Genomic DNA, 23,108 nt, shown 5'->3' with positions numbered 1-23,108 from the left:
AACCCCCTACTGCCCAACACCTGAAGAGGAGCTACTCCCCCGTGGCAACCCCTACTGCCCAACACCTGAAGAGGAGCTACCTCCCCGTGGCAACCCCCTACTGCCCAACACCTGAAGAGGAGCTACTCCCCCGTGGCAACCCCCTACTGCCCAACACCTGAAGAGGAGCTACCCCCCCCCCGTGGCAATCCCCTACTGCCCAAATCCTTAAGAGGAATCCCCCCCTGTGGCAGCCCCCTACTGCCCAATACCTGAAGAAGACACCCCCCACCCCCCCTGTGGCAGATCATTTCTCTTTTCACACTGCTGGGGTTGTTCCCCAGTGGGTTTTTTAAACCACTCTTCTTTTCACACTGCTGGGGTTGTTCCCCGGTGGGTTCTTGAAACCACTTCTTTTCACTGTTGGGGTTGTTCCCCAGTGGGTTCTTGAAACCACTTTTCACACTGCTGGGGTTGTTCCCTGGTGGGTTCTTGAAACCACTTCTTTTCACACTGCTGGGGTTGTTCCCCGGTGGGCTCTTGAAACCACTTTTCACACTGCTGGGGTTGTTCCCCAGTGGGTTCTTGAAACCACTTTTCTTTTCACACTGCTGGGGTTGTTCCCCAGTGGGTTCTTGAAACCACTTTTCTTTTCACACTGCTGGGGTTGTTCCCCAGTGGGTTCTTGAAACCACTTCTTTTCACACTGTTGGGGTTGTTCCCTGGTGGGTTCTTGAAACCACTTTTCTTTTCACACTGCTGGGGTTGTTCCCCGGTGGGTTCTTGAAACCACTTTTCACACTGCTGGGGGCATTCCCCAGTGGGTTCTTGAAACTACTTTTCACACTGCTGGGGTTGTTCCCTGGTGGGTTCTTGAAACCACTCTTCTTTTAATACTGCTGGGGTGGTACTCATCCTCCCTTCCCCATAATGGTTGCAGATTTCATACACAAGGGTGTGCCACGCTCCTTGGTGAGGGTGCCAGGCAGTGGCCGGGGCCATGGGGCCTTTGCCCCCAGTGTGAGCTGTGACCTGGGCCGGGTGTCGTCATTTGCGGCCTCAGTAGTAATCGGTTCCTACTTGCCAACCATCACGATGGGACCCAAAGAGGTCGTGGCTCCGTCCACCATCAGGGCCGCCACAAACAAGCTTGTCAGCACTGAGGCCTTGGCTGCTCAGGCAGGCAGCTCTGTCGACTCAACCCGTAGGCGGCCGCTAAGCCCCGAGGCCAGGGACGGTGCTGACCAGGAAAGCAAGAGGCCACGACTGGACTCGAGCACCCCAGCTGTTAATGGCAGCGGCAGCAGCAGCCCCAGGGTGGTGAGGGTGAATGTTCACCCCAACCAGCTCTGGGCAGCTGCAGACGCTGCTGGGTCACGTGCCGGCCAGGAGGGACTTTCATCAATCATTGACAGGAGGTTGGCCAGGGCAAGAAGAACTCACTTCCGGGAAAGTGATCTCAACAGAAGTTTTGAAGACCTCCTTCAGGAACAGAATCGCCTCCGAGAGGAAAACAGAATGTTGATGGAGCGCCTGTCCTACTACCTTCAGCTCAGTCGGACAAGGGAAACCCAAGCCAACCAGCCCCCTGTGAGTGCTATGTAGCACAGTGGCAGGACAGCCGCCACACCCCATGCTGTACTGTACCTGCCTGCCCGGGGCTGGTGCAGCGCTGGCACAACTGTGATGGGATGGGACTTCACAGCAGAGTCTTTGTGACTGCAACGCCATTATGGAAATGATCACTTTATTTTCTGGCAAGACAGTTGACAATAACTCCTCAAAAAGAATAATGAAAAACAAAACAATTCATTTTAGCTTTAATGTAAACATGAAAAAAAAAATCATATATTGAGATCTTTAGATAAAAAAAAGACCCTTCCCTTTGGTACAAAAGATCAACCTTTCCTCCACACCTTGGCTGCGGCTCCTCCGGCCTCAGCTGAGCAGGGAGATGAGGGCGTCAAAGAACTTGCTCCGGTCCTCCACACACAGGCCAATCACTGCGGACACAACAGTCAAACATTGCCGTCAGACCTCCTGTACTGGCGTAGGCTGCTCAGTATGGTTTATGAATTCTGTGATAATGTAAATAAATGTAAGAAATGTCAACAAATATATTTTTGTTATCAAATCCATTTGGGTATAAAAATAAACTACCATGATTTATTTGGTGTTTCTGATAACTTTATAAATTGATTTCCTTGATGAACTAAGAAAAAGATGACAAGAAAAGTTGGTGAGAACTAAAAAGAAATACCTCTGAGGATACTGAAAACTATGCAATTCAATGACTATATACATGTAGGTCCCTGGAGCCTCCACTGTAACAAATAAAGATTGGCTAAAGTGAAAAGTTGTTGAGAACTAAAAAAAATACCTCTGAGGATACTGAAACCTAGACAATTCAATGAGTATATAGTTCACACCACACCACACCAACCCAGCCACACATATCATAAAGAAGTCAAAGTTACGATATATTTACCAACTCCGACTTCTGCCAAAATCAACCATCTCTGCCTGACACATGACACAACCACACACAGCACCCACGACTACAAACACGAACCAACGCGGACAAACAAACACCAGGAAAGCGACTAACAGCATAACAACATTCGCTCACCATTTGTGTCGAAAAAGTCCAGGTCTGCCCGAGCGCCGGTCTTCTCAGCTGCTTGCTCAAATGCCTTCCCCAGGAGACTGAAAGGGAATATATTTGTTTATGCATACAAGTAACAGCAAAATTATCGGTCTGCCTAAATTTTAATGGAAGGGAATACATATGTCTGTTTATGGATGCAAGTGTGCGCAAAACTATCAATCTATCTAACTTGCTTTTGTTAATGGCAGGGAATACATGTGTCTACTTATGGATGCAAGTGTGTGCAAAACTATCAATCTATCTAACTAGCTTTTTCTAATGGAAGGGAATACATGTGTCTGTTTATGGATGCAAGTGTGTGCAAAACTATCAATCTATCTAACTAGCTTTTTCTAATGGAAGGGAATACGTTGGTTATGCTTACACTATGTTTTATCTGCGTCATTTATTTGGCATTCGGCAGGTTGTGTAACGGCTTATAGTTTCTCTTCTGTGACTATCGTTTGTGTTGTCATTTTGAGTACCAAAACGAACTCCTTTCCCCTTCTTTAATCATACATATATTATCTCATCTATCATTTATTGTGTACTCGGAAAGTCATGTAACGGCTTATATGCTCTCTCCTGTGACTCTATCGTTTGTGTTGTCATATTGAGTACCAAAACAAACTCCTCTCCCCTCCCTTAATCACACATATATTATCTCATCTGTCATTTATTGCGTGTTCGACAGGTTAGGTTACACTTAGCTTAAATCCTTTACTCTGTTACCTCCTCTATCAAGTGTTATATTGTTTGCAAAGTCCCCTTCTCTCTCTCATACCTTGGTTTGAATACATCTACTGCGTGTGTGTGTGTGTGTGTGTGGGTAGTGCAAGGGTAGTACGTCACACCAAGATTATACGTACAAACTAATAAAATGTAACTGCTTGGGATGTCGTGTTTTAATCATTCTCTGACCCAGTAAGTTTTGGGTTTAGTTATGCTTGTTCTTGTTCTTATACTTGTTTAGCTTCCTTGTTTTCTCCTTGACCCGGTACCAGCGACGGGCCAAATTTGTGGCTTTACCGTGTACCAGCGACGGGCCAAATTTGTGGCTTTACCGTGTACCAGCAACGGGCCAAATTTGTGGCTTTACCGTGTACCAGCGACGGGCCAAATTTGTGGCTTTACCGTGTACCAGCGACGGGCCAAATTGGTGGCTTTGCCGTGTACCAGCGACGGGCCAAATTTGTGGCTTTACCGTGTACCAGCGACGGGCCAAATTGGTGGCTTTGCCGTGTACCAGCGACGGGCCAAATTTGTGGCTTTACCATGTACCAGTGACAGCCAAATTTGTGGCTTTACCATGTACCAGTGACAGCCAAATTTGTGGCTTTACCATGTACCAGTGATGGCCAAATTTGTGGGTTTACCGTGTACCAGTGACGGGCCAAATTTCTGCCATGATATAAACCCTCCAAAATAGATGATGCATAAACTGATCACAAATGCATTAATATATATTATGAAATGGTTTGCACGAGTGATGATTTTTTCTCATTTTTCTCGCTTAGAGGGAAGGACCTTTAAAAGAAACATGATCCCTGCAGCTACTGGGTTACAGGATTGGACAGCCAGCTTAAGATTTACTGTCCCGAGGTGAGAGAGAATAAAATGAGAACAAAGAAAGTAAAATATGACAGTGTAAAACTAATTCGCTTCCTCTTGGGGCTCAGAAGAGGAGAGAAGACAGGACATTTTCTAACCTAAAGAGAAGAAAGAAAAGAAGAAACAGAAGAATGAAGGAAGACTAATTTTAAACCAGCATATGAAGACAGGGCTGTATTTTCTTAACCTATAGAAGAAAACACAAAAGGCAAATGACGTAAAAAAGCAAAGAAGAAAAACTGGAAACTACAAACTAACTCACTTCCTTTTGCAGCACAGGATAAACGACATTTTCTAACCAAGAGAAAAAAGAAGAAAAAAATAAACTGAGCTCACTTCCTCTTCGACGTTTCCGAGAAGGGGGGAATTCCGCACACCAGGCAGTAGTCTCGGTCGGGGAACCTCACGTCGGGGGAGGTGAGGATGAGGGGCAGGGCATGACACTTGCGGCTGCGGGAGACTGTCACGTGGGCCCTCAGAGTGTAGGTGGCCAGCAGGTTGAGGCTGTGCGGAGCTGCGAAGAACTTGGCATCTGGCGTTCCCTGTTGGAGAGGAAGAGCTTGTACGAATGTGTGGGACAGGGGGCGAGGAAAAGCTTGTATGTGAGAGAGAGAGAGGAAGAGCTTGTAAGTATGAGAGACAGAGAGAGAGAAAGAGTTTTTAAATATGAGAGACAGAGAGAGAGGGAGAGCTTGTAAGTATGAGACACAGAGAGAGAGAGAGAGAGAGAGAGAGAGAGAAAGAGAGGAAGAGCTTGTAAGTATGAGACACTGAGAGAGGAAGAGTTTGTAAATATGAGAGACTGAGAGAGAGAGGGAGAGCTTGTAAGTATGAGACACAGAGAGAGAGAGAGAGAGAGAGAGAGAGAGAGAGAGAGGAAGAGCTTGTAAGTATGAGACACAGAGAGAGAGGGAGAGCTTGTAAGTATGAGACACAGAGAGAGAGAGAGAGGAGAGCTTTTAAGTATGAGAGACTGAGAGAGGTAGAGCTTGTATGTGTGTGTGTGTGTGTGAGACAGAGAGAGGAAGAGCTCGTATGTGTGAGACTTGAGAGAGAGGACGAGGTAGGTGGTTTGGGAAGGGAAAGAAGGTTGGGAGAGAATAAGGAAAGGAAGGAAAAGGAGTTGGTGTAGTTAAGGGAAGGAGGGAAAGGAAAGGGAAGAAAGATGAGAGAGAGAATGAAGTGGATGGCGGTTAGGGAAGGGAAGGAGAGGAAGAGAGAGAGAGAGAGGAACACGCACACACAAGCTACCCAACACACTAGTAACACCCCATACCTGCAGCACAGTGGCGTAGAGGAAGGGGCCGGCACAGATCACCTGGTTCATGGCGAGGAAGGCGTGGACCTGCTGGTAGATCGCGCGTAACTGCAGCTTCCGAAAGTCAATCCCGCGAGTGAGCACATCCGGCTTACTTCTGCATGTGGGTGAGGACGAGAAAATGGATGTTGTAGCTATAGGTTAGAGTGGATGAAAGGGAAGTTCTGCTATATTAGGGGTGTAAGGGAGGGGTCTATTTATGAGGGGGGCTGCCATAACTTTCGAGAGGGAGGCTATGGTGGTTTTAGAAAAGGGGCTGCGATAATTCATGGAAGGTGAGGGGGAGGGCTGCCATAACTTTCGAGAGGGGGGTAGCGCTACAGTGGTTTTGGAAAGGGGAGGGCTGCGATAATTCATGGAAGGGTGTTTAAGGTGGTTTTGGAAAGGTGGGGGGCTGTAAAAATTCATGGAAGGTCAGGGGTAGGGCTGCCATAACTTTTGAGAGAGGGGGTTACACTGTATTTGGGAGGGGTGGGGGGAGGGGGGGGACTCTTACTTCACGCTATCCCTCACTTACAGGTCCAGGGCATCCGAGGCAATCAGAAAACCCGTAGCTGGCGGTTCCTCAGGGTCCAGACGCTCCATCAGAGAAGCAGCGGAGTGAACATAGTCGGCGGAACACATCTTGCTGCGGAAGCCCATGGTGGCGGTGAAGGTCATGTAGAAGAGCTGCTCGAGGTCATACTTCTCCTCCTTCTCCTTGAGCATCTTGTGGAGGTTCTTACGGTACTCGGCGTCCATCCCGAAGAAGAGCTGCCGGCACTGGACGAGAGGGAGGCTGTGAGGGGGTGGTAGAAGGGGGTTACTAGTGTTGTTATTAGCGAAAAAAAATAAGACAGATGGTGAAGCATGGATAATATTAACCTGGTAACAGCGACGGGTCAAATTTGTGGCTTCACCGTGTAGCAGCGATGGGCCAAATTTGTGGCTTCACCGTGTAGCAGCGATGGGCCAAATTTGTGGCTTCACCGTGTAGCAGTGACGGGCCAAATTTGTGGCTTCACCGTGTATGACAGGGCCAAATTTGTGGCTTCACCGTGTAGCAGCGATGGGCCAAATTTGTGGCTTCACCGTGTAGCAGCGATGGGCCAAATTTGTGGCTTCACCGTGTAGCAGCGATGGGCCAAATTTATGCCATGATATTTAACCCCCAAAATAGATGATACATAATCTGATCATAAATGCTTTGATATATATTATGAAATGGTTTGTGTGAGGGGTGATCTTTTCTCATTTTTCTCGCTTGGAGGGACCATTAAGAAACATGATCCCCGCTGCTACCGGGTTAAGAAAAAAAGGGAGGGAGATACTAAAAATAAGACTGAAAATGAAGCATGAATAATAATAAAAAAAAGAGGAGGTAGGAAATAAAACCCTTAACTTTTCCATCTTTGATATGACACAAAAAATAAGACAGTAAGACAAAAGTACAGAGAATAATAAGAAAAAAAAAGGGTTACAAATGAAAAAAATTGATATAGACCCAGACTGAATCCTCTCGACAAGCAGATATAGACTGAATCCTCTCGACAAGCAGATATAGACTGAATCCTCTCGACAAGCAGATATAGACTGAATCCTCTCAACAAGCAGATATAGACTGAATCCTCTCGACAAGCAGATATAGACTGAATCCTCTCGACAAGCAGATATAGACTGAATCCTCTCAACAAGCAGATATAGACTGAATCCTCTCAACAAGCAGATATAACAAGCAGATATAGACTGAATCCTCTCGACAAGCAGATATAGACTGAATCCTCTCGACAAGCAGATATAGACTGAATCCTCTAGACAAGCAGATATAGACTGAATCCTCTCGACAAGCAGATATAACAAGCAGATATAGACTGAATCCTCTCAACAAGCAGATATAGACTGAATCCTCTCAACAAGCAGATATAACAAGCAGATATAGACTGAATCCTCTCGACAAGCAGATATAGACTGAATCCTCTAGACAAGCAGATATAGACTGAATCCTCTCAACAAGCAGATATAACAAGCAGATATAGACTGAATCCTCTCGACAAGCAGATATAGACTGAATCCTCTCAACAAGCAGATATAACAAGCAGATATAGACTGAATCCTCTCGACAAGCAGATATAGACTGAATCCTCTCAACAAGCAGATATAGACTGAATCCTCTCGACAAGCAGATATAGACTGAATCCTCTCAACAAGCAGATATAACAAGCAGATATAGACTGAATCCTCTCGACAAGCAGATATAGACTGAATCCTCTCGACAAGCAGATATAGACTGAATCCTCTCGACTAGCAGATATAGACTGAATCCTCTCGACAAGCAGATATAGACTGAATCCTCTCGACAAGCAGATATAGACTGAATCCTCTCGACAAGCAGATATAGACTGAATCCTCTCAACAAGCAGATATAGACTGAATCCTCTCGACAAGCAGATATAGACTGAATCCTCTCGACAAGCAGATATAGACTGAATCCTCTCGACAAGCAGATATAGACTGAATCCTCTCGACAAGCAGATATAGACTGAATCCTCTCAACAAGCAGATATAACAAGCAGATATAGACTGAATCCTCTCGACAAGCAGATATAGACTGAATCCTCTCGACAAGCAGATATAACAAGCAGATATAGACTGAATCCTCTCAACAAGCAGATATAACAAGCAGATATAGACTGAATCCTCTCAACAAGCAGATATAACAAGCAGATATAGACTGAATCCTCTCAACAAGCAGATATAACAAGCAGATATAGACTGAATCCTCTCGACAAGCAGATATAGACTGAATCCTCTCAACAAGCAGATATAACAAGCAGATATAGACTGAATCCTCTCAACAAGCAGATATAACAAGCAGATATAGACTGAATCCTCTCGACAAGCAGATATAGACTGAATCCTCTCAACAAGCAGATATAACAAGCAGATATAGACTGAATCCTCTCGACAAGCAGATATAGACTGAATCCTCTCGACAAGCAGATATAGACTGAATCCTCTCGACAAGCAGATATAGACTGAATCCTCTCGACTAGCAGATATAGACTGAATCCTCTCGACAAGCAGATATAGACTGAATCCTCTCGACAAGCAGATATAGACTGAATCCTCTCGACAAGCAGATATAGACTGAATCCTCTCGACAAGCAGATATAGACTGAATCCTCTCGACTAGCAGATATAGACTGAATCCTCTCGACAAGCAGATATAGACTGAATACAATCGACAAGCAGATATAGACTGAATCCTCTCGACTAGCAGATATAGACTGAATCCTCTCGACAAGCAGATATAGACTGAATCCTCTCGACAAGCAGATATAGACTGAATCCTCTCGACTAGCAGATATAGACTGAATCCTCTCGACTAGCAGATATAGACTGAATCCTCTCGACAAGCAGATATAGACTGAATCCTCTCGACAAGCAGATATAGACTGAATCCTCTCGACTAGCAGATATAGACTGAATCCTCTCGACAAGCAGATATGACAAGCAGATATAGACTGAATCCTCTCGACAAGCAGATATGACAAGCAGATATAGACTGAATCCTCTCAACAAGCTGATATGACAAGCAGATATAGACTGAATCCTCTCGACTAGCAGATATAGACTGAATCCTCTCGACAAGCAGATATGACAAGCAGATATAGACTGAATCCTCTCAACAAGCTGATATGACAAGCAGATATAGACTGAATCCTCTCAACAAGCTGATATGACAAGCAGATATAGACTGAATCCTCTCGACTAGCAGATATAGACTGAATCCTCTCGACAAGCAGATATAGACAGAATCCTCTCAACAAGCAGATATGACTAGCAGATATAGACTGAATCCTCTCGACAAGCAGATATAGACTGAATCCTCTCGACAAGCAGATATAGACAGAATCCTCTCAACAAGCAGATATGACAAGCAGATATAGACTGAATCCTCTCGACAAGCAGATATAGACTGAATCCTCTCGACAAGCAGATATAGACTGAATCCTCTCGACAAGCAGATATAGACAGAATCCTCTCGACAAGCAGATATAGACAGAATCCTCTCAACAAGCAGATATGACAAGCAGATATAGACTGAATCCTCTCGACAAGCAGATATAGACTGAATCCTCTCGACAAGCAGATATAGACAGAATCCTTTCAACAAGCAGATATAGACTGAATCCTCTCGACAAGCAGATATAGACTGAATCCTCTCGACAAGCAGATATAGACTGAATCCTCTCGACAAGCAGATATAGACTGAATCCTCTCGACAAGCAGATATAGACAGAATCCTCTCGACAAGCAGATATAGACAGAATCCTCTCAACAAGCAGATATGACAAGCAGATATAGACTGAATCCTCTCGACAAGCAGATATAGACTGAATCCTCTCGACAAGCAGATATAGACAGAATCCTTTCAACAAGCAGATATAGACAGAATCCTCTCAACAAGCAGATATGACTAGCAGATATAGACTGAATCCTCTCGACAAGCAGATATAGACAGAATCCTTTCAACAAGCAGATATAGACAGAATCCTCTCAACAAGCAGATATGACTAGCAGATATAGACTGAATCCTCTCAACAAGCAGATATAGACTGAATCCTCTCAACAAGCAGATATAGACTGAATCCTCTCAACAAGCAGATATAGACTGAATCCTCTCAACAAGCAGATATAGACTGAATCCTCTCGACAAGCAGATATAGACAGAATCCTCTCAACAAGCAGATATAGACTGAATCCTCTCAACAAGCAGATATAGACTGAATCCTCTCGACAAGCAGATATAGACTGAATCCTCTCGACAAGCAGATATAGACTGAATCCTCTCAACAAGCAGATATAGACTGAATCCTCTCAACAAGCAGATATAGACTGAATCCTCTCGACAAGCAGATATAGACTGAATCCTCTCAACAAGCAGATATAGACTGAATCCTCTCAACAAGCAGATATAGACTGAATCCTCTCAACAAGCAGATATAGACTGAATCCTCTCGACAAGCAGATATAGACTGAATCCTCTCAACAAGCAGATATGGATACAAAACTAACTAAATATATAAACAAGTAAATAAAACACTGACAGTAAGGTGGGAACAATGGGAGAAAAAGGAAGAGGGGGACACAATAAATACAGGGACAGCAAAACACAAAGAAGAAGAAAGAAAAAAGGAGAGGGGAGAGAGAGAGACAGAACCTTGATATGACACAAAAAATAAGTCACAAAAAGGGAAGGAGTGGGAAGAACAGAACCGAGCAGAACCTTTACACTTCAGTCCTTGATATGACACAAAAAATAATTCACAATAAAGTAGAGAATAATAATAATAAAAAAAAAAGGGAAGGAGCGGGAAGAACAGAACCGAGCAGAACCTTCACCCTTCAGTCCCCGGCCAGACTCACCCCATGTCCACTAGCAGCTCATGTAGTCTGTTCTCCCCCTTGCGAGTCCAAAGGCGCAGGGCCATGGCCAGGTGGACCGAGTGCCGCATGCTATCCAGAAGCGTCCAGTGGCGGTACAGGACCAGAGAGAGGCTGAGGGGTAGGTTAAGGAAGGGACACACTATAAACAGAACCCAACCGATAAGTGAATAGTGGAACGGAACTTAACATACAGAACATGAAGAGAACTTGAGATGCAACACAGGAAGAACATCATAACACAACACAAGCAACACAAATAGAACTCTGGCTAAGGAAGGGACGCACTATAAACAGAACCCAACCGATAAGTGAATAGTGGAACAGAACTTAACATACAGAACATGGAGAACTTGAGATGCAACACAGGAAGAACATCACAACACAACACAAACAGAACTAAGGCTGGTCAAGGAAGGGACACACTATAAACAGAACCCAACCGAAAAGTGAACAGTGGAACAGAACTTAACATACAGAACATGAAGAGAACTTGAGATGCAACACAGGAAGAACATATACAACACAACACAAACAGAACTAAGGCTGGTCAAGGAAGGGACACACTATAAACAGAACCCAACTGATAAGTGAATAGTGGAACGGAACTTAACATACAGAACATGGAGAACTTGAGACGCAACACAGGAAGAACATCATAACACAACACAAGCAACACAAATAGAACTGGATAAGGAAGGGACATGCCGTAGACAGACCTCATACAAAACATACAAAAAAAACAAAAAAAAAACACATCTACAACATTCATCCTCCTGAAACTGACCTCTCTTTCAGCCGCCTCTTTTGATTCTTTTTTTAGGAGCAGCGAGTAGCGGGCTTTTTTTAATTATTGTTTCCTTTTTTTGTGCCCTTGAGCTGTCTCCTTTGTTGTAAAAAATACACACACAAAAAACACCACATACAACATACTTAAAAAAGATAAATATTAAGAGAGAGAAAACAACGGACAGAGAGTGACAGACCCCAAAACACACACACACACACACCGTCGCCCCATAGTCACACTTTCCAACCGCTCCCAAAAGGATACTCAGATTCGAAGGTGATCTGCAGGCGTTCTGAGGGGAGGCGCGTCTTCTCCCCAGCCGTCTTGGGGTTGAGGCGGGACACGTGGGTCTGCAGCGTGGCGGAGGTCAGGAGGTACTTGGCCTGCTCGGATTTCTCGTGCAGCATCATCTCCGTCACTCCAACGATGGCAAGCCTGATCAGGGGGGAGGGGGGGGGAGAGTGAGGGTGTTGCTTATACTGGTCAAAGTTCTTCCGAGTAAGGGTTGAATGTCCGCATTGGGTCATGGATACCTATGTACCAGGTTACAATGATGATGGTGGTGGTCTGCTTGAGGGGGTAGAGAGCATACTTATATTGGACAAAGTTCTTCCAGGTAAGGGTTGAATGTCCATATAGGGTCATGGATACCTAAGCTAAAGACAGTGGGCCTTACCAGAGGGGGAAGTGAGGGCATTACTTATACTATTGGTCAAAGTTCTTCCGAGTAAGGGTTGAATGTCAGTATAGGGTCATGGATACCTAAGGACCTGGTTACGATGATGGTGGTGGTGGTGGTGGTGGTCTGCTTGAGGGGGTAGAGAGCATACTATTTGACATCATACTATTATTTGAGGCACCAATTCACAGGTAACTAAATAGGTGGTGGTGGTGATGATGATGGTGATGATGTAGGTGGTGGTGGTGATGATGTAGGTGGTGATGGTGGTGATGTAGGTGGTGATGGTGGTGATGATGTAGGTGGTGGTGATGATGTAGGTGATGGTGGTGGTGGTGGTGGTGATGGTGGTGATGATGTAGGTGGTGGTGATGATGTAGGTGGTGGTGATGGTGGTGATGATGTAGGTGGTGGTGATGATGTAGGTGGTGATGGTGGTGATGATGTAGGTGGTGGTGATGATGTAGGTGGTGGTGGTGGTGGTGGTGATGGTGGTGATGATGTAGGTGGTGGTGATGATGTAGGTGGTGGTGATGGTGGTGATGATGTAGGTGGTGGTGATGGTGGTGATGATGTAGGTGGTGGTGGTGGTGATGGTGGTGATGATGTAGGTGGTGGTGGTGATGGTGGTGATGATGTAGGTGGTGGTGGTGGTGGTGGTGGTGGTGATGGTGGTGATGATGTAGGTGGTGGTGGTGGTGATGGTGGTGATGATGTAGGTGGTGGTGGTGGTGGTGGTGATGATGTAGGTGGTGGTGGTGGTGGTGATGGTGGTGATGATGTAGGTGGTGGTGGTGGTGGTGGTGGTGGTGATGTTGTTGGTGGGGTGGTGGTGGTGGTGGTGTTGGTGGTGATGATGTTGGTGGTGGTGGTGGTGATGGTGGTGATGATGTAGGTGGTGGTGATGGTGGTGATGGTGGTGATGATGTAGGTGGTGGTGGTGGTGATGGTGGTGGTGATGGTGGTGATGATGTAGGTGGTGGTGGTGGTGGTGGTGGTGGTGGTGGTGGTGGTGATGGTGGTGATGATGTAGGTGGTGGTGGTGGTGGTGGTGGTGGTGATGGTGGTGATGATGTAGGTGGTGGTGGTGGTGGTGGTGATGGTGGTGGTGATGGTGGTGATGATGTAGGTGGTGGTGATGGTGGTGATGATGTAGGTGGTGGTGGTGGTGATGATGTAGGTGGTGGTGATGGTGGTGATGATGTAGGTGGTGGTGATGGTGGTGATGATGTAGGTGGTGGTGGTGGTGGTAAAGACAGTGGGCCTTACCAGAGGAGTTCATTGGTGTCCTTCGAGAGTTTCCACGCCAACTCGAACATCAGGAGCGCTGTCTGTAAATATGGCACACAATCACACCTCTAACCTTCCAAATGACTATACTATAACATGACTACACTACTGAAACGCCTGATTTTTACTCTTTTCTCTGCTCCCACACGACCACAGCATGTAACGAAACACACGAGAAATTAACCCAAATGACTATACTATTATATGACTACACTATTGAAACGCCTGATTTTTACTCTTTTCTCTACTCCCACACGACCACAGCATGTAACAAAACACACGAGAATTTAATCCAGACAGGGAAAGGTTTTGCCGGCGCCGGGGATTGAGGTTGGAAAGTTTCGTTTAGTCATATGCCGGAGAGAGACAGGAGGGGAAGGAATTATAGAAGGGAACAGACCCCAGGAGACGAGACACAACCTCCGATTAATACCTGGTACCCATTCACTGCCGGGTGGACAGGGGCGTAGGGTATCGGAAAAGCCGCCCAAATTTTTCCACTCTGGCCGGGGATTGAACCTGCGACCAGCGAGACGGGAGAGCCACTCCTTAACCAGTCAGCCAAAGAGGTGCCCCACTCACTGCACTACACTATCCCTAACAAAATATGCCATAGTAGGAGGGCTGAGAGAAGTTGATTATGTCCATCTCTACCTGACAGATTTGCTAAAGTAACCTAACGGAAAGATGTCAAAGAACGGCCGATTATTATTATTATCATTATGTCGAAGGTCAGCATTCCAAGACCTTCTCGCCCCTCGCGTCAACTATTTCTAAAGGTCAAAGAGGAGGTCAACTGGGTTCTAATGAGTGTTTCTTTAGGGTCACAGTACAGAGGAGGGGTCACACTACCACCAGGGTCATAAAACTACTCCTGGAGATGCCCACAACTCCTACGAAAGCATCACCATCATCGTTTAACGTCCATTTATTCCCTATGGTGGGGTTGGACAGGATATGAGCCTCCTCCACTGTTGCCGGTCCATAGCTATTTCTTCCGTGATGTTCACAACTCCTACAAAAGCCTTGTCAAAAATGCGTTCTTGGGCGATGATATGTTTAGCAATGCGGCCCTTTCCCTCCTTTCCCTACAGATATGCCATAGTAATATAACTGAATCGAGTCAAAGAAGAGTCCTACATGGATTATTAAGTCCAGTATCTTTCCCCTCTTTCTACAGGTCAAAGACGGGGTCAACTGGGTTCTAATGAGTGTTTCTTTAGCTTCATGGTACAGAGGAAGGGTCACACTACCACCAGGGTCATAAAACTACTCCTGGAGATGCCCACAACTCCAACGAAAGCCTTGCCAAATATGTGTCCTTGGGTAACGATATGTTTAGCAATATGTTCTTTTCTCTCCTTTCTCTACAGATATGCCATAGTAATATCACTGAACAGAGTCAAAGAGGAGTACCACATGGGTTATTACGTATGTCCAGTATCTTTCCCCTCTTTCTACAGGTCAAAGAGGGGGTCAAATGGGTTCTAATGAGTGTTTCTTTAGCTTCATGGTACAGAGGAAGGGTCACACTACCACCAGGGTCATAAAACTACTCCTGGAGATGCCCACAACTCCAACGAAAGCCTTGCCAAATATGTGTCCTTGGATAATGATATGTTTAGCAATATGTTCTTTTCTCTCCTTTCTCTACAGATATGCCATAGTAATATAACTGAACAGAGTCAAAGAAGAGTACCACATGGGTTATTACATATGTCCAGTATCTTTACCCTCTTTCTAAAGGTCAAAGAGGGGGTCAACTGGGTTCTAATGAGTGTTTCTTTAGCTTCATGGTACAGAGGAAGGGTCACACTACCACCAGGGTCATAAAACTACTCCTGGAGATGCCCACAACTCCAACGAAAGCCTTGCCAAATATGTGTCCTTGGATAACGATATGTTTAGCAATATGTTCTTTTCTCTCCTTTCTCTACAGATATGCCATAGTAATAAAACTGAACAGAGTCAAAGAAGAGTACCACATGGATTATTACGTATGTCCAGTATCTTTCCCCTCGCTGATTTCCCGTAGTAGGAGAACCGTGTATAGTCGTAGAGGAATTTATCTTCACACATCTATTTGCTTTTTATACATTAGCCAGAGCAGAAAAAGTGAAAAAGAAAGGTTACTGTTATTATCATTATGTCCAGTCCAGTCCGAAATTGACCTCTCTTTTGGTCACTCTATACTAATCGCTATAAGAGAGCAACAGTTAGCAGGCTTTTTTTTTTTTTACATCTTTTTGTTGCCCTTGAGTTGCTCTGTGCTGTAAAAAATAAATAAATAAATAAATAAATAAATAAATAAAATCTTTTGCTCACAGATTTGCCATAGTAGGAGAACCGTGTATAGTCATAGAGCAATTTATAATCACACATCTATTTCCTTTTTATAGATTAGCCAGAGCAGAAAACGTAAAAAAGAGGTTACTATATTATTTTTATGTCTAGTATCCCTCACTCAAAGATTAACCATAGTAGGAGAACCGCGTATAGTCGTAGAGCAATTTATAATCACACATCTATTTCCTTTTTATAGATTAGCCAGAGCAGAAAAAGTGAAAAAAAGGTTACTATATTATTTTTATGTCTAGTATCTCTCACTCACAGATTAACCATAGTAGCAGAACCGTGTACAGTCGTAGAGCAATTTATAATCACACATCTATTTCCTTTTTACAGATTAGCCACAGCAGAAAACATTAAAGAGGTTACTATATTATTTTCATGTCTAGTATCCCTCACTCACAGATTAACCATAGTAGGAGAACCGCGTATAGTCGTAGAGCAATTTATAATCACACATCTATTTCCTTTTTATAAATTAGCCAGAGCAGAAAACATTAAAAAGAGGTTACTATATTATTTTTATGTCTAGTATCTCTCACTCACAGATTAACCGTAGTAGGAGAACCGCGTATAGAGGAACTTATAATCACACATCTATTTCCTTTTTATAGATTAGCCAGAGCAGAAAACGTAAAAAAATGGTTACTATATTATTTTCTTGTCTAGTATCCCTCACTCACAGATTAACCATAGTAGGAGAACTGCGTATAGTCGTAGAGGAACTTATAATCACACATCTATTTCCTTTTTACAAATTAGCCAGAGCAGAAAACGTTAGAAAGAGGTTACTATATTATTTTCATGTCTAGTATCTTTCACTCACAGATTTCCCGTAGTAGGAGAACTGTGTGTAGTCATAGAGCAATTTATAATCACACATCTGTTTCCTTTTTATAGATTAGCCAGAGCAGAAAACGTTAGAAAGAGGTTACTATATTATTTTTATGTCTAGTATCTCTCACTCACAGATTTCCCGTAGTAGGAGAACCGTGTATAGAGGAACTTATAATCACACATATATTTCCTTTTTACAGATTAGCCAGAGCAGAAAACGTTAAAAAAGGTTACTATATTATTTTTATGTTAAGTATCTCTCACTCACAGATTAACCATAGTAGGAGAACCGTGTATAGTCGTAGAGGAACTTATAATCACACATCTATTTCCTTTTTATAGATTAGCCAGAGCAGAAAACATTAAAAAAAGGTTACTATATTATTTTCATGTCTAGTATCTCTCACTCACAGATTAACCATAGTAGGAGAACTGCGTATAGTCATAGAGGAACTTATAATCACACATCTGTTTCCTTTTTATAGATTAGCCAGAGCAGAAAACGTTAAAAAGAGGTTACTATATTATTTTTATGTCTAGTATCTCTCACTCACAGATTTCCCGTAGTAGGAGAACCGCGTATAGTCATAGAGGAACTTATAATCACACATCTATTTCCTTTTTATAGATTAGCCAGAGCAGAAAACATTAAAAAAAGGTTACTATATTATTTTTATGTCTAGTATCCCTCACTCACAGATTAACCATAGTAGGAGAACCGTGTATAGTCGTAGAGGAACTTATAATCACACATCTATTTCCTTTTTATAGATTAGCCAGAGCAGAAAACGTTAAAAAAAGGTTACTATATTATTTTCATGTCTAGTATCCCTCACTCACAGATTAACCATAGTAGGAGAACCGTGTATAGAGGAACTTATAATCACACATCTATTTCCTTTTTACAGATTAGCCAGAGCAGAAAACGTTAAAAAGAGGTTACTATATTATTTTCATGTCTAGTATCTCTCACTCACAGATTAACCATAGTAGGAGAACCGTGTATAGTCGTAGAGCAATTTATAATCACACATCTATTTCCTTTTTATAGATTAGCCAGAGCAGAAAACGTTAAAAAAAAGTTACTATATTATTTTTATCTAGTATCTCTCACTCAAAGATTTCCCATAGTAGGAGAACCGTGTATAGTCGAAGAGGAACTTATAATCACACATCTGTTTCCTTTTTATAGATTAGCCAGAGCAGAAAACGTAAAAAAATGGTTACTATATTATTTTTATGTCTAGTATCTCTCACTCACAGATTAACCATAGTAGGAGAACCGTGTATAGAGGAACTTATAATCACACATCTATTTCCTTTTTATAAATTAGCCAGAGCAGAAAACGTTAAAAAAAGGTTACTATATTATTTTGTCTAGTATCTCTCACTCACAGATTTCCCGTAGTAGGAGAACTGTGTGTAGTCGAAGAGAAGCTTGTGTCGCTGCTGTTCCCACAATCTCCGCTGGTGCCTCTTCTCCAGCATCTCCTCGTTCAGCCTCCGCCTCTTACTCCGCCCCCCCTCCTCCTCGTCGCTGCTCCCTCCCCCTCCATCGTCGCTGTCATCCTCATCACTCTGGCAATAAAGAAGGCGAAAATTATTACCCTGAAAACGATATCAAACTTTCTTCCACTCTTTATTATTATTATTATTTTTACGGTAACAGAAGCAGGTCAAGGGCGGAAGAAATCATACGTAAATGTCAGATACGTATGCAATGCTAAGTGGATGAATGATAACTATGCAGTGGTGAGTAGCGGGCTTTTTTTTTTTATACTCTTTTTATTGCCCTTGAGCTGTGTCCTCTGATGTAATAAAAAAAAAAAAAATAAATAAAAGCTATATATACTTTGTCAATCTCAATTTTTTTTCTTTCTTTTTTTTTTTTTTTTTACGGTAGAGGAAACCGTTCAAGGGCACACTCCATCGAACTGTGACTCACCTCATCAACCCGGAACACATCGTCAAAGGCCGGGACCTCCTCTTCATCCTCCAACTGTGTCAGCACCCGGACCTGTGGCACAGAGAGAGAGGGAAGGATGATACCTATGTTACCAGGCTGCCAGAGAAGGCGAAATCCGTGCCGATCGCAGTGGACGGGTTAACAAAGCTGTGTGTGTGTGTATTTACCAAGTTGTATTTACCTAATTGCAATTTTACAGGGCCTGGGCTTACGCTCGTGTGGTCCCGTCTCCGTATCTATAATTATCCAACTTTTCCTTGAAGCTCTGCACACTCTTCGCCGATACTATTTCTTCACTTAGTCTGTTCCAAACCTCTATATTTCTTTGAGGGAAGCTATATTTCTTTATGTCTCTTGAGCATCTTCCCTTCCTCAACTTTTTACTATGTCCTCTAGGTGTGTGTGTGTGTGTGTGTGTGTGTGTGTGTGTGTGTGTGTGTGTGTATCTCTCACCTGCTGTATGAGTCAGTTTGGATATCTTAGGTTGCGGAAGATCCTCCATACATTATTGTTTTATATCGAAAACCAACAAACAGCAGCTTATTCGTACATTATTTCTCCTATCATCACCACTCCATAAAATTGTCTGTCATTTCCTCCATGTTTCTCAGAGCCATAGGAATTTGTAGCCCCCAGCACCTGTCACAAGAAAACAATGATATATGGAGGATCTTTCTCTCACCTGGCTGGAGCTGTAGATATTGCACACGTGGAGCGGGCGGTGGTTGTCGGCTACGAAGAACACCATCTCTGGGGGCGGCTGCAGCACCTCCACCAAGTCCAGACAGCCGCCACAGTTCACCAGCAGCACATACTTCATCTGCGGAGTCACGATACTAACAACGCCTGCGAGTGAATCTAAAAAGGAGTTGCAGAAGGACGCCCCATGAATACTGCAATGAGTAAAGACCTTTGAGAGATAGGAGGGTCGGTCTACCATGATTACCCTACTCTACGGACACTTAAGCTCTTCTCCCTATCAACTAACTGCCCCGTACAGAAGGAAACTCTATGAACGCTGAAATGAGTTGGGAGTTTGTTAGAGAGTAAGGTAAATATGATAGGGTGAATAAATAGGATAGATTATATAAGTAGAAGAGGGAGAAGAAAAAGAAGAAGAAGAAGAAGAATCAGGAGAAGAAAAAGATCCCAGAGAAGTAGATGAAGAAAGCAGAAAGAAAGAGGAATAGCAGGAATAAGAGGAAGAGGTGAGGAGGAAGGAAAAGGAGAGGAAGAAGAAGAAGCAGGAGAAGAAAAAGATGCAAGAGAAGTTGATGAAAAAGAAGAAGAAGAAAGCAGAAAGAAAGAGGAATAGCAGGAATAAGAGGAAGAGGTGAGAGGGAGGAAGGAAAAGGAGAAGAAGAACAAGGAGAAAATGAGGAAGCAGAAAAAGAAGACTAAGAAAAAGATAAGTAAACAAAACTCCCTTCACCCCTTGACTGTGGATTTCCTACCAGAAGACATCACCAAGCTATAGGAATGGAGCAAAAAGTGGCTGCTACAATTCAATGAAGAAAAATGTAGAGTACTGCACCTTGGAGGGCATATCCAGCACACCAATACAGCATGGAAAGCACTCCACTATCCACCACAGAGGCAGAGAAAGACCTGGAAGTGTATGTTACCAGGCTACCAGTGAAGGGATATCCAGCACACCAATACCACATGGGAAACACTCCACTATCCACCACAGAGGCAGAGAAAGACCTGGAAGTGTATGTTACCAGGCTACCAGTGAAGGGATATCCAGCACACCAATACCACATGGGAAACACTCCACTATCCACCACAGAGGCAGAGAAAGACCTGGAAGTGTATGTTAACAGGCTACCAGTGAAGGGATATCCAGCACACCAATACCACATGGGAAACACTCCACTATCCACCACAGAGGCAGAGAAAGACCTGGCACTATCCACCACAGAGGCAGAGAAAGACCTGGAAGTGTATGTTACCAGGCTACCAGTGAAGGGATATCCAGCACACCAATACCACATGGGAAACACTCCACTATCCACCACAGATTCAGAGAAAGACCTGGGAGTGTATGTTACCAGGCTACCAGTGAAGGGATATCCAGCACACCAATACCACATGGGAAACACTCCACTATCCACCACAGAGCCAGAGAGAGACCTGGGAGTGTATGTTACCAGGCTACCAGTGAAGGGATATCCAGCATACCAATACCACATGGGAAACACTCCACTATCCACCACAGAGGCAGAGAAAGACCTGGGAGTACATGTTACCAGGCTACCAGTGAAGGCGAAATCCGTGCCAGTCGCAGCAGATGGGTTAAAGCTAAAGTCTGGTCATTCTGTCACCTGTTCTGCGTGTTGCTGGAAAGCCTCGACCAGCTCTGAGGCTGTCTGAACCGGAACAACTGTGTATAGGATGTGGTCGGAGCGGCACAGCACCTGCAGGATCTTGGAGGCGCAGATCCCGTCAAGGTCATAGTGAACCAACACCAAGATGCGAGTGGGAGACTGAATGGAAAGGAAAATATATATAAGTTTTGTTGTTAGGTTAAGTTTAGGGTATCTTCAAACACATGATAGCCAGCACCTTATGGTATAAATCAACACAGAATGACCTCACTTTGTTGTATAGAAAGTCTCATTAGTAAGGAAGCACATATGAATTTTCTGAGCCAAGACCTGCAGTAACTGTTTGGGGTTATGTTAGGTTAAGTTTAAGGTATCTTCAAACACATGATAGCCAGCACCTTATGGTATAAATCAACACAGAATGACCTTACTTTGTTGTATAGAAAGTCTCATTAGTAAGGAAGCATATATGAATTTTCCGAGTCAAGACCTATAGTAACTGTTTTGGGTTTTGTTAGGTAACGTTAGGTTAAGTTTAGTGCCTTATGGTATAAATCAACAGAGAATGACCTCACTTTGTTGTATAGAAAGTCTCATTAGTAAGGAAGCATACATATGAGTTTTCCAAGTGAAGACCTATAGTAACTGTTCTGGGTTATGTTAGGTAATGTTAGGTTAAGTTTAGAATGACCTCACTTTGTTGTATAGAAAGTCTCATTGGTAAGGAAGCATATATGAATTTTATGAGTCAAGACCTATAGTAACTGTTTTGGGTTTTGTTAGGTACCATAAGGTTAAGTTTAGTGCCTTATGGTATAAATCAACACAGAATGACCTCACTTTGTTGCATAGAAAGTCTCATTGGTAAGGAAGCATGTATGAATTTTATGAGTCAAGACCTGTAGTAACTGGTTGGGGTTTTGTTAGGTAACGTTAGGTTAAGTTTAGTGCCTTATGGTATAAATGAACAAAGAATGACCTCACTTTGTTGCATAGAAAGTCTCATTGGTAAGGATGCATATATGAATTTTATGAGTCAAGACCTATAGTAACTGTTTGGGGTTTTGTTAGGTAACGTTAGGTTAAGTTTAGTGCCTTATGGTATAAATGAACAAAGAATGACCTCACTTTGTTGCATAGAAAGCCTCATTAGTATGGAAGCCTATATGAATTTTCCGAGTGCAGACCAAGAGTGAGCAGGAAAGGGTTGTGAATTACAGGATTTGACAGAACATTAAATAAAAACCAATATCTTAGCTCTCCCACATCTCACATCCTCCATTTCACCACACATGGAAGTTAAAGACCTACTACGTTTACTTATATCGCCATTATACTTTCCTACCCCTTACGTTACCCATGACAGTAAAAAGAATGGGGTAAATTAAAAAGTTTGACATGACGCCAAATAAACTCAAATATCCCAGCTCTCCCTTATCTCACATCCTCCATTTTACCACACACACAAGTTAAAGACCTATTACGTTTATTTATATCGCCATTATACTCACCTGGCGGTTGAGAAGGTTATAAAACTCCCCTTTAAGGTCTGTCACCCACATAATGTCACCTTTTTGGCGCCAACTGTCTCCTCTTGGTCTTGGTCTTGGTGATGGACATTGACGTCTCCCAATTTTACGGTCCTTTGCTTCGTTTAACTTCTCTTTTAAGGTAGAAATGGTGCTGGAAAGGGAATAAATGATGTTTTTTTTAGTGTTTTAGATATTTTTTCATCATTTTAAAACATGGGTTATGTTAATTAAAGGGCGAGGGAGGACATATGAGGAGAACAGCTGCTTGTGTACCTCCTCTTTTAAGGTAGAAATGGTGCTGGAAAGGGAATAAATGATGTTTTTTTAGTGTTTTAGATATTTTTTTTATAATT

General features: G+C 43.4%; 1 protein-coding gene across 5 annotated transcripts; it reads right to left on the bottom strand.

The window, feature by feature from the left end:
* Positions 1-351: 351 nt before the first annotated feature.
* On the bottom strand, positions 352-22,889 carry LOC127004790 (cell division control protein 45 homolog). 5 transcript variants are annotated; one of them, XR_007758002.1, is made up of 15 exons: positions 22,735-22,881; positions 21,221-21,382; positions 19,576-19,713; positions 18,873-18,944; positions 18,323-18,505; positions 13,721-13,782; positions 12,037-12,207; positions 10,965-11,096; positions 6,073-6,333; positions 5,514-5,652; positions 4,574-4,779; positions 2,609-2,685; positions 672-1,982; positions 527-573; positions 352-483 (listed from the first exon to the last, which is right to left on the bottom strand). XR_007758002.1 is itself a non-coding variant. In XM_050872925.1 (13 exons), the coding sequence occupies exons 1-13, from the start codon at positions 22,783-22,785 to the stop codon at positions 1,918-1,920; spliced, it is 1,719 nt and encodes a 572-aa protein (XP_050728882.1). In that variant the 5' UTR covers positions 22,786-22,889; the 3' UTR covers positions 352-1,917. The 5 variants fall into 5 exon arrangements, 1 of the variants encoding a protein (XP_050728882.1); XR_007758000.1 differs by having other exon boundaries at positions 527-1,982; XR_007757999.1 differs by having other exon boundaries at positions 352-623.
* Positions 22,890-23,108: the final 219 nt, after the last annotated feature.

Source organism: Eriocheir sinensis, chromosome 29 (assembly GCF_024679095.1).
Source record: "Eriocheir sinensis breed Jianghai 21 chromosome 29, ASM2467909v1, whole genome shotgun sequence".
Classification (NCBI taxonomy): domain Eukaryota; kingdom Metazoa; phylum Arthropoda; class Malacostraca; order Decapoda; family Varunidae; genus Eriocheir; species Eriocheir sinensis.
The sequence above is the reverse complement of the archived record's forward strand: the minus strand, read 5'-3'. Positions and strand labels throughout refer to the sequence as shown.

Coding starts and splice junctions, on each gene's coding strand:
- LOC127004790 (XM_050872925.1), bottom strand. CDS start 22,785: ATGTGGGTGACAGACCTTAAAGGGGAGTTTTATAACCTTCTCAACCGC. Junction 13,783..18,322: donor TCTCCTACTACGGGAAATCT/GTGAGTGAGAGA, acceptor CCATATTTACAG/ACAGCGCTCCTGATGTTCGA. Junction 2,686..4,573: donor TCGGAAACGTCGAAGAGGAA/GTGAGCTCAGTT, acceptor ATTCCCTTTCAG/TCTCCTGGGGAAGGCATTTG.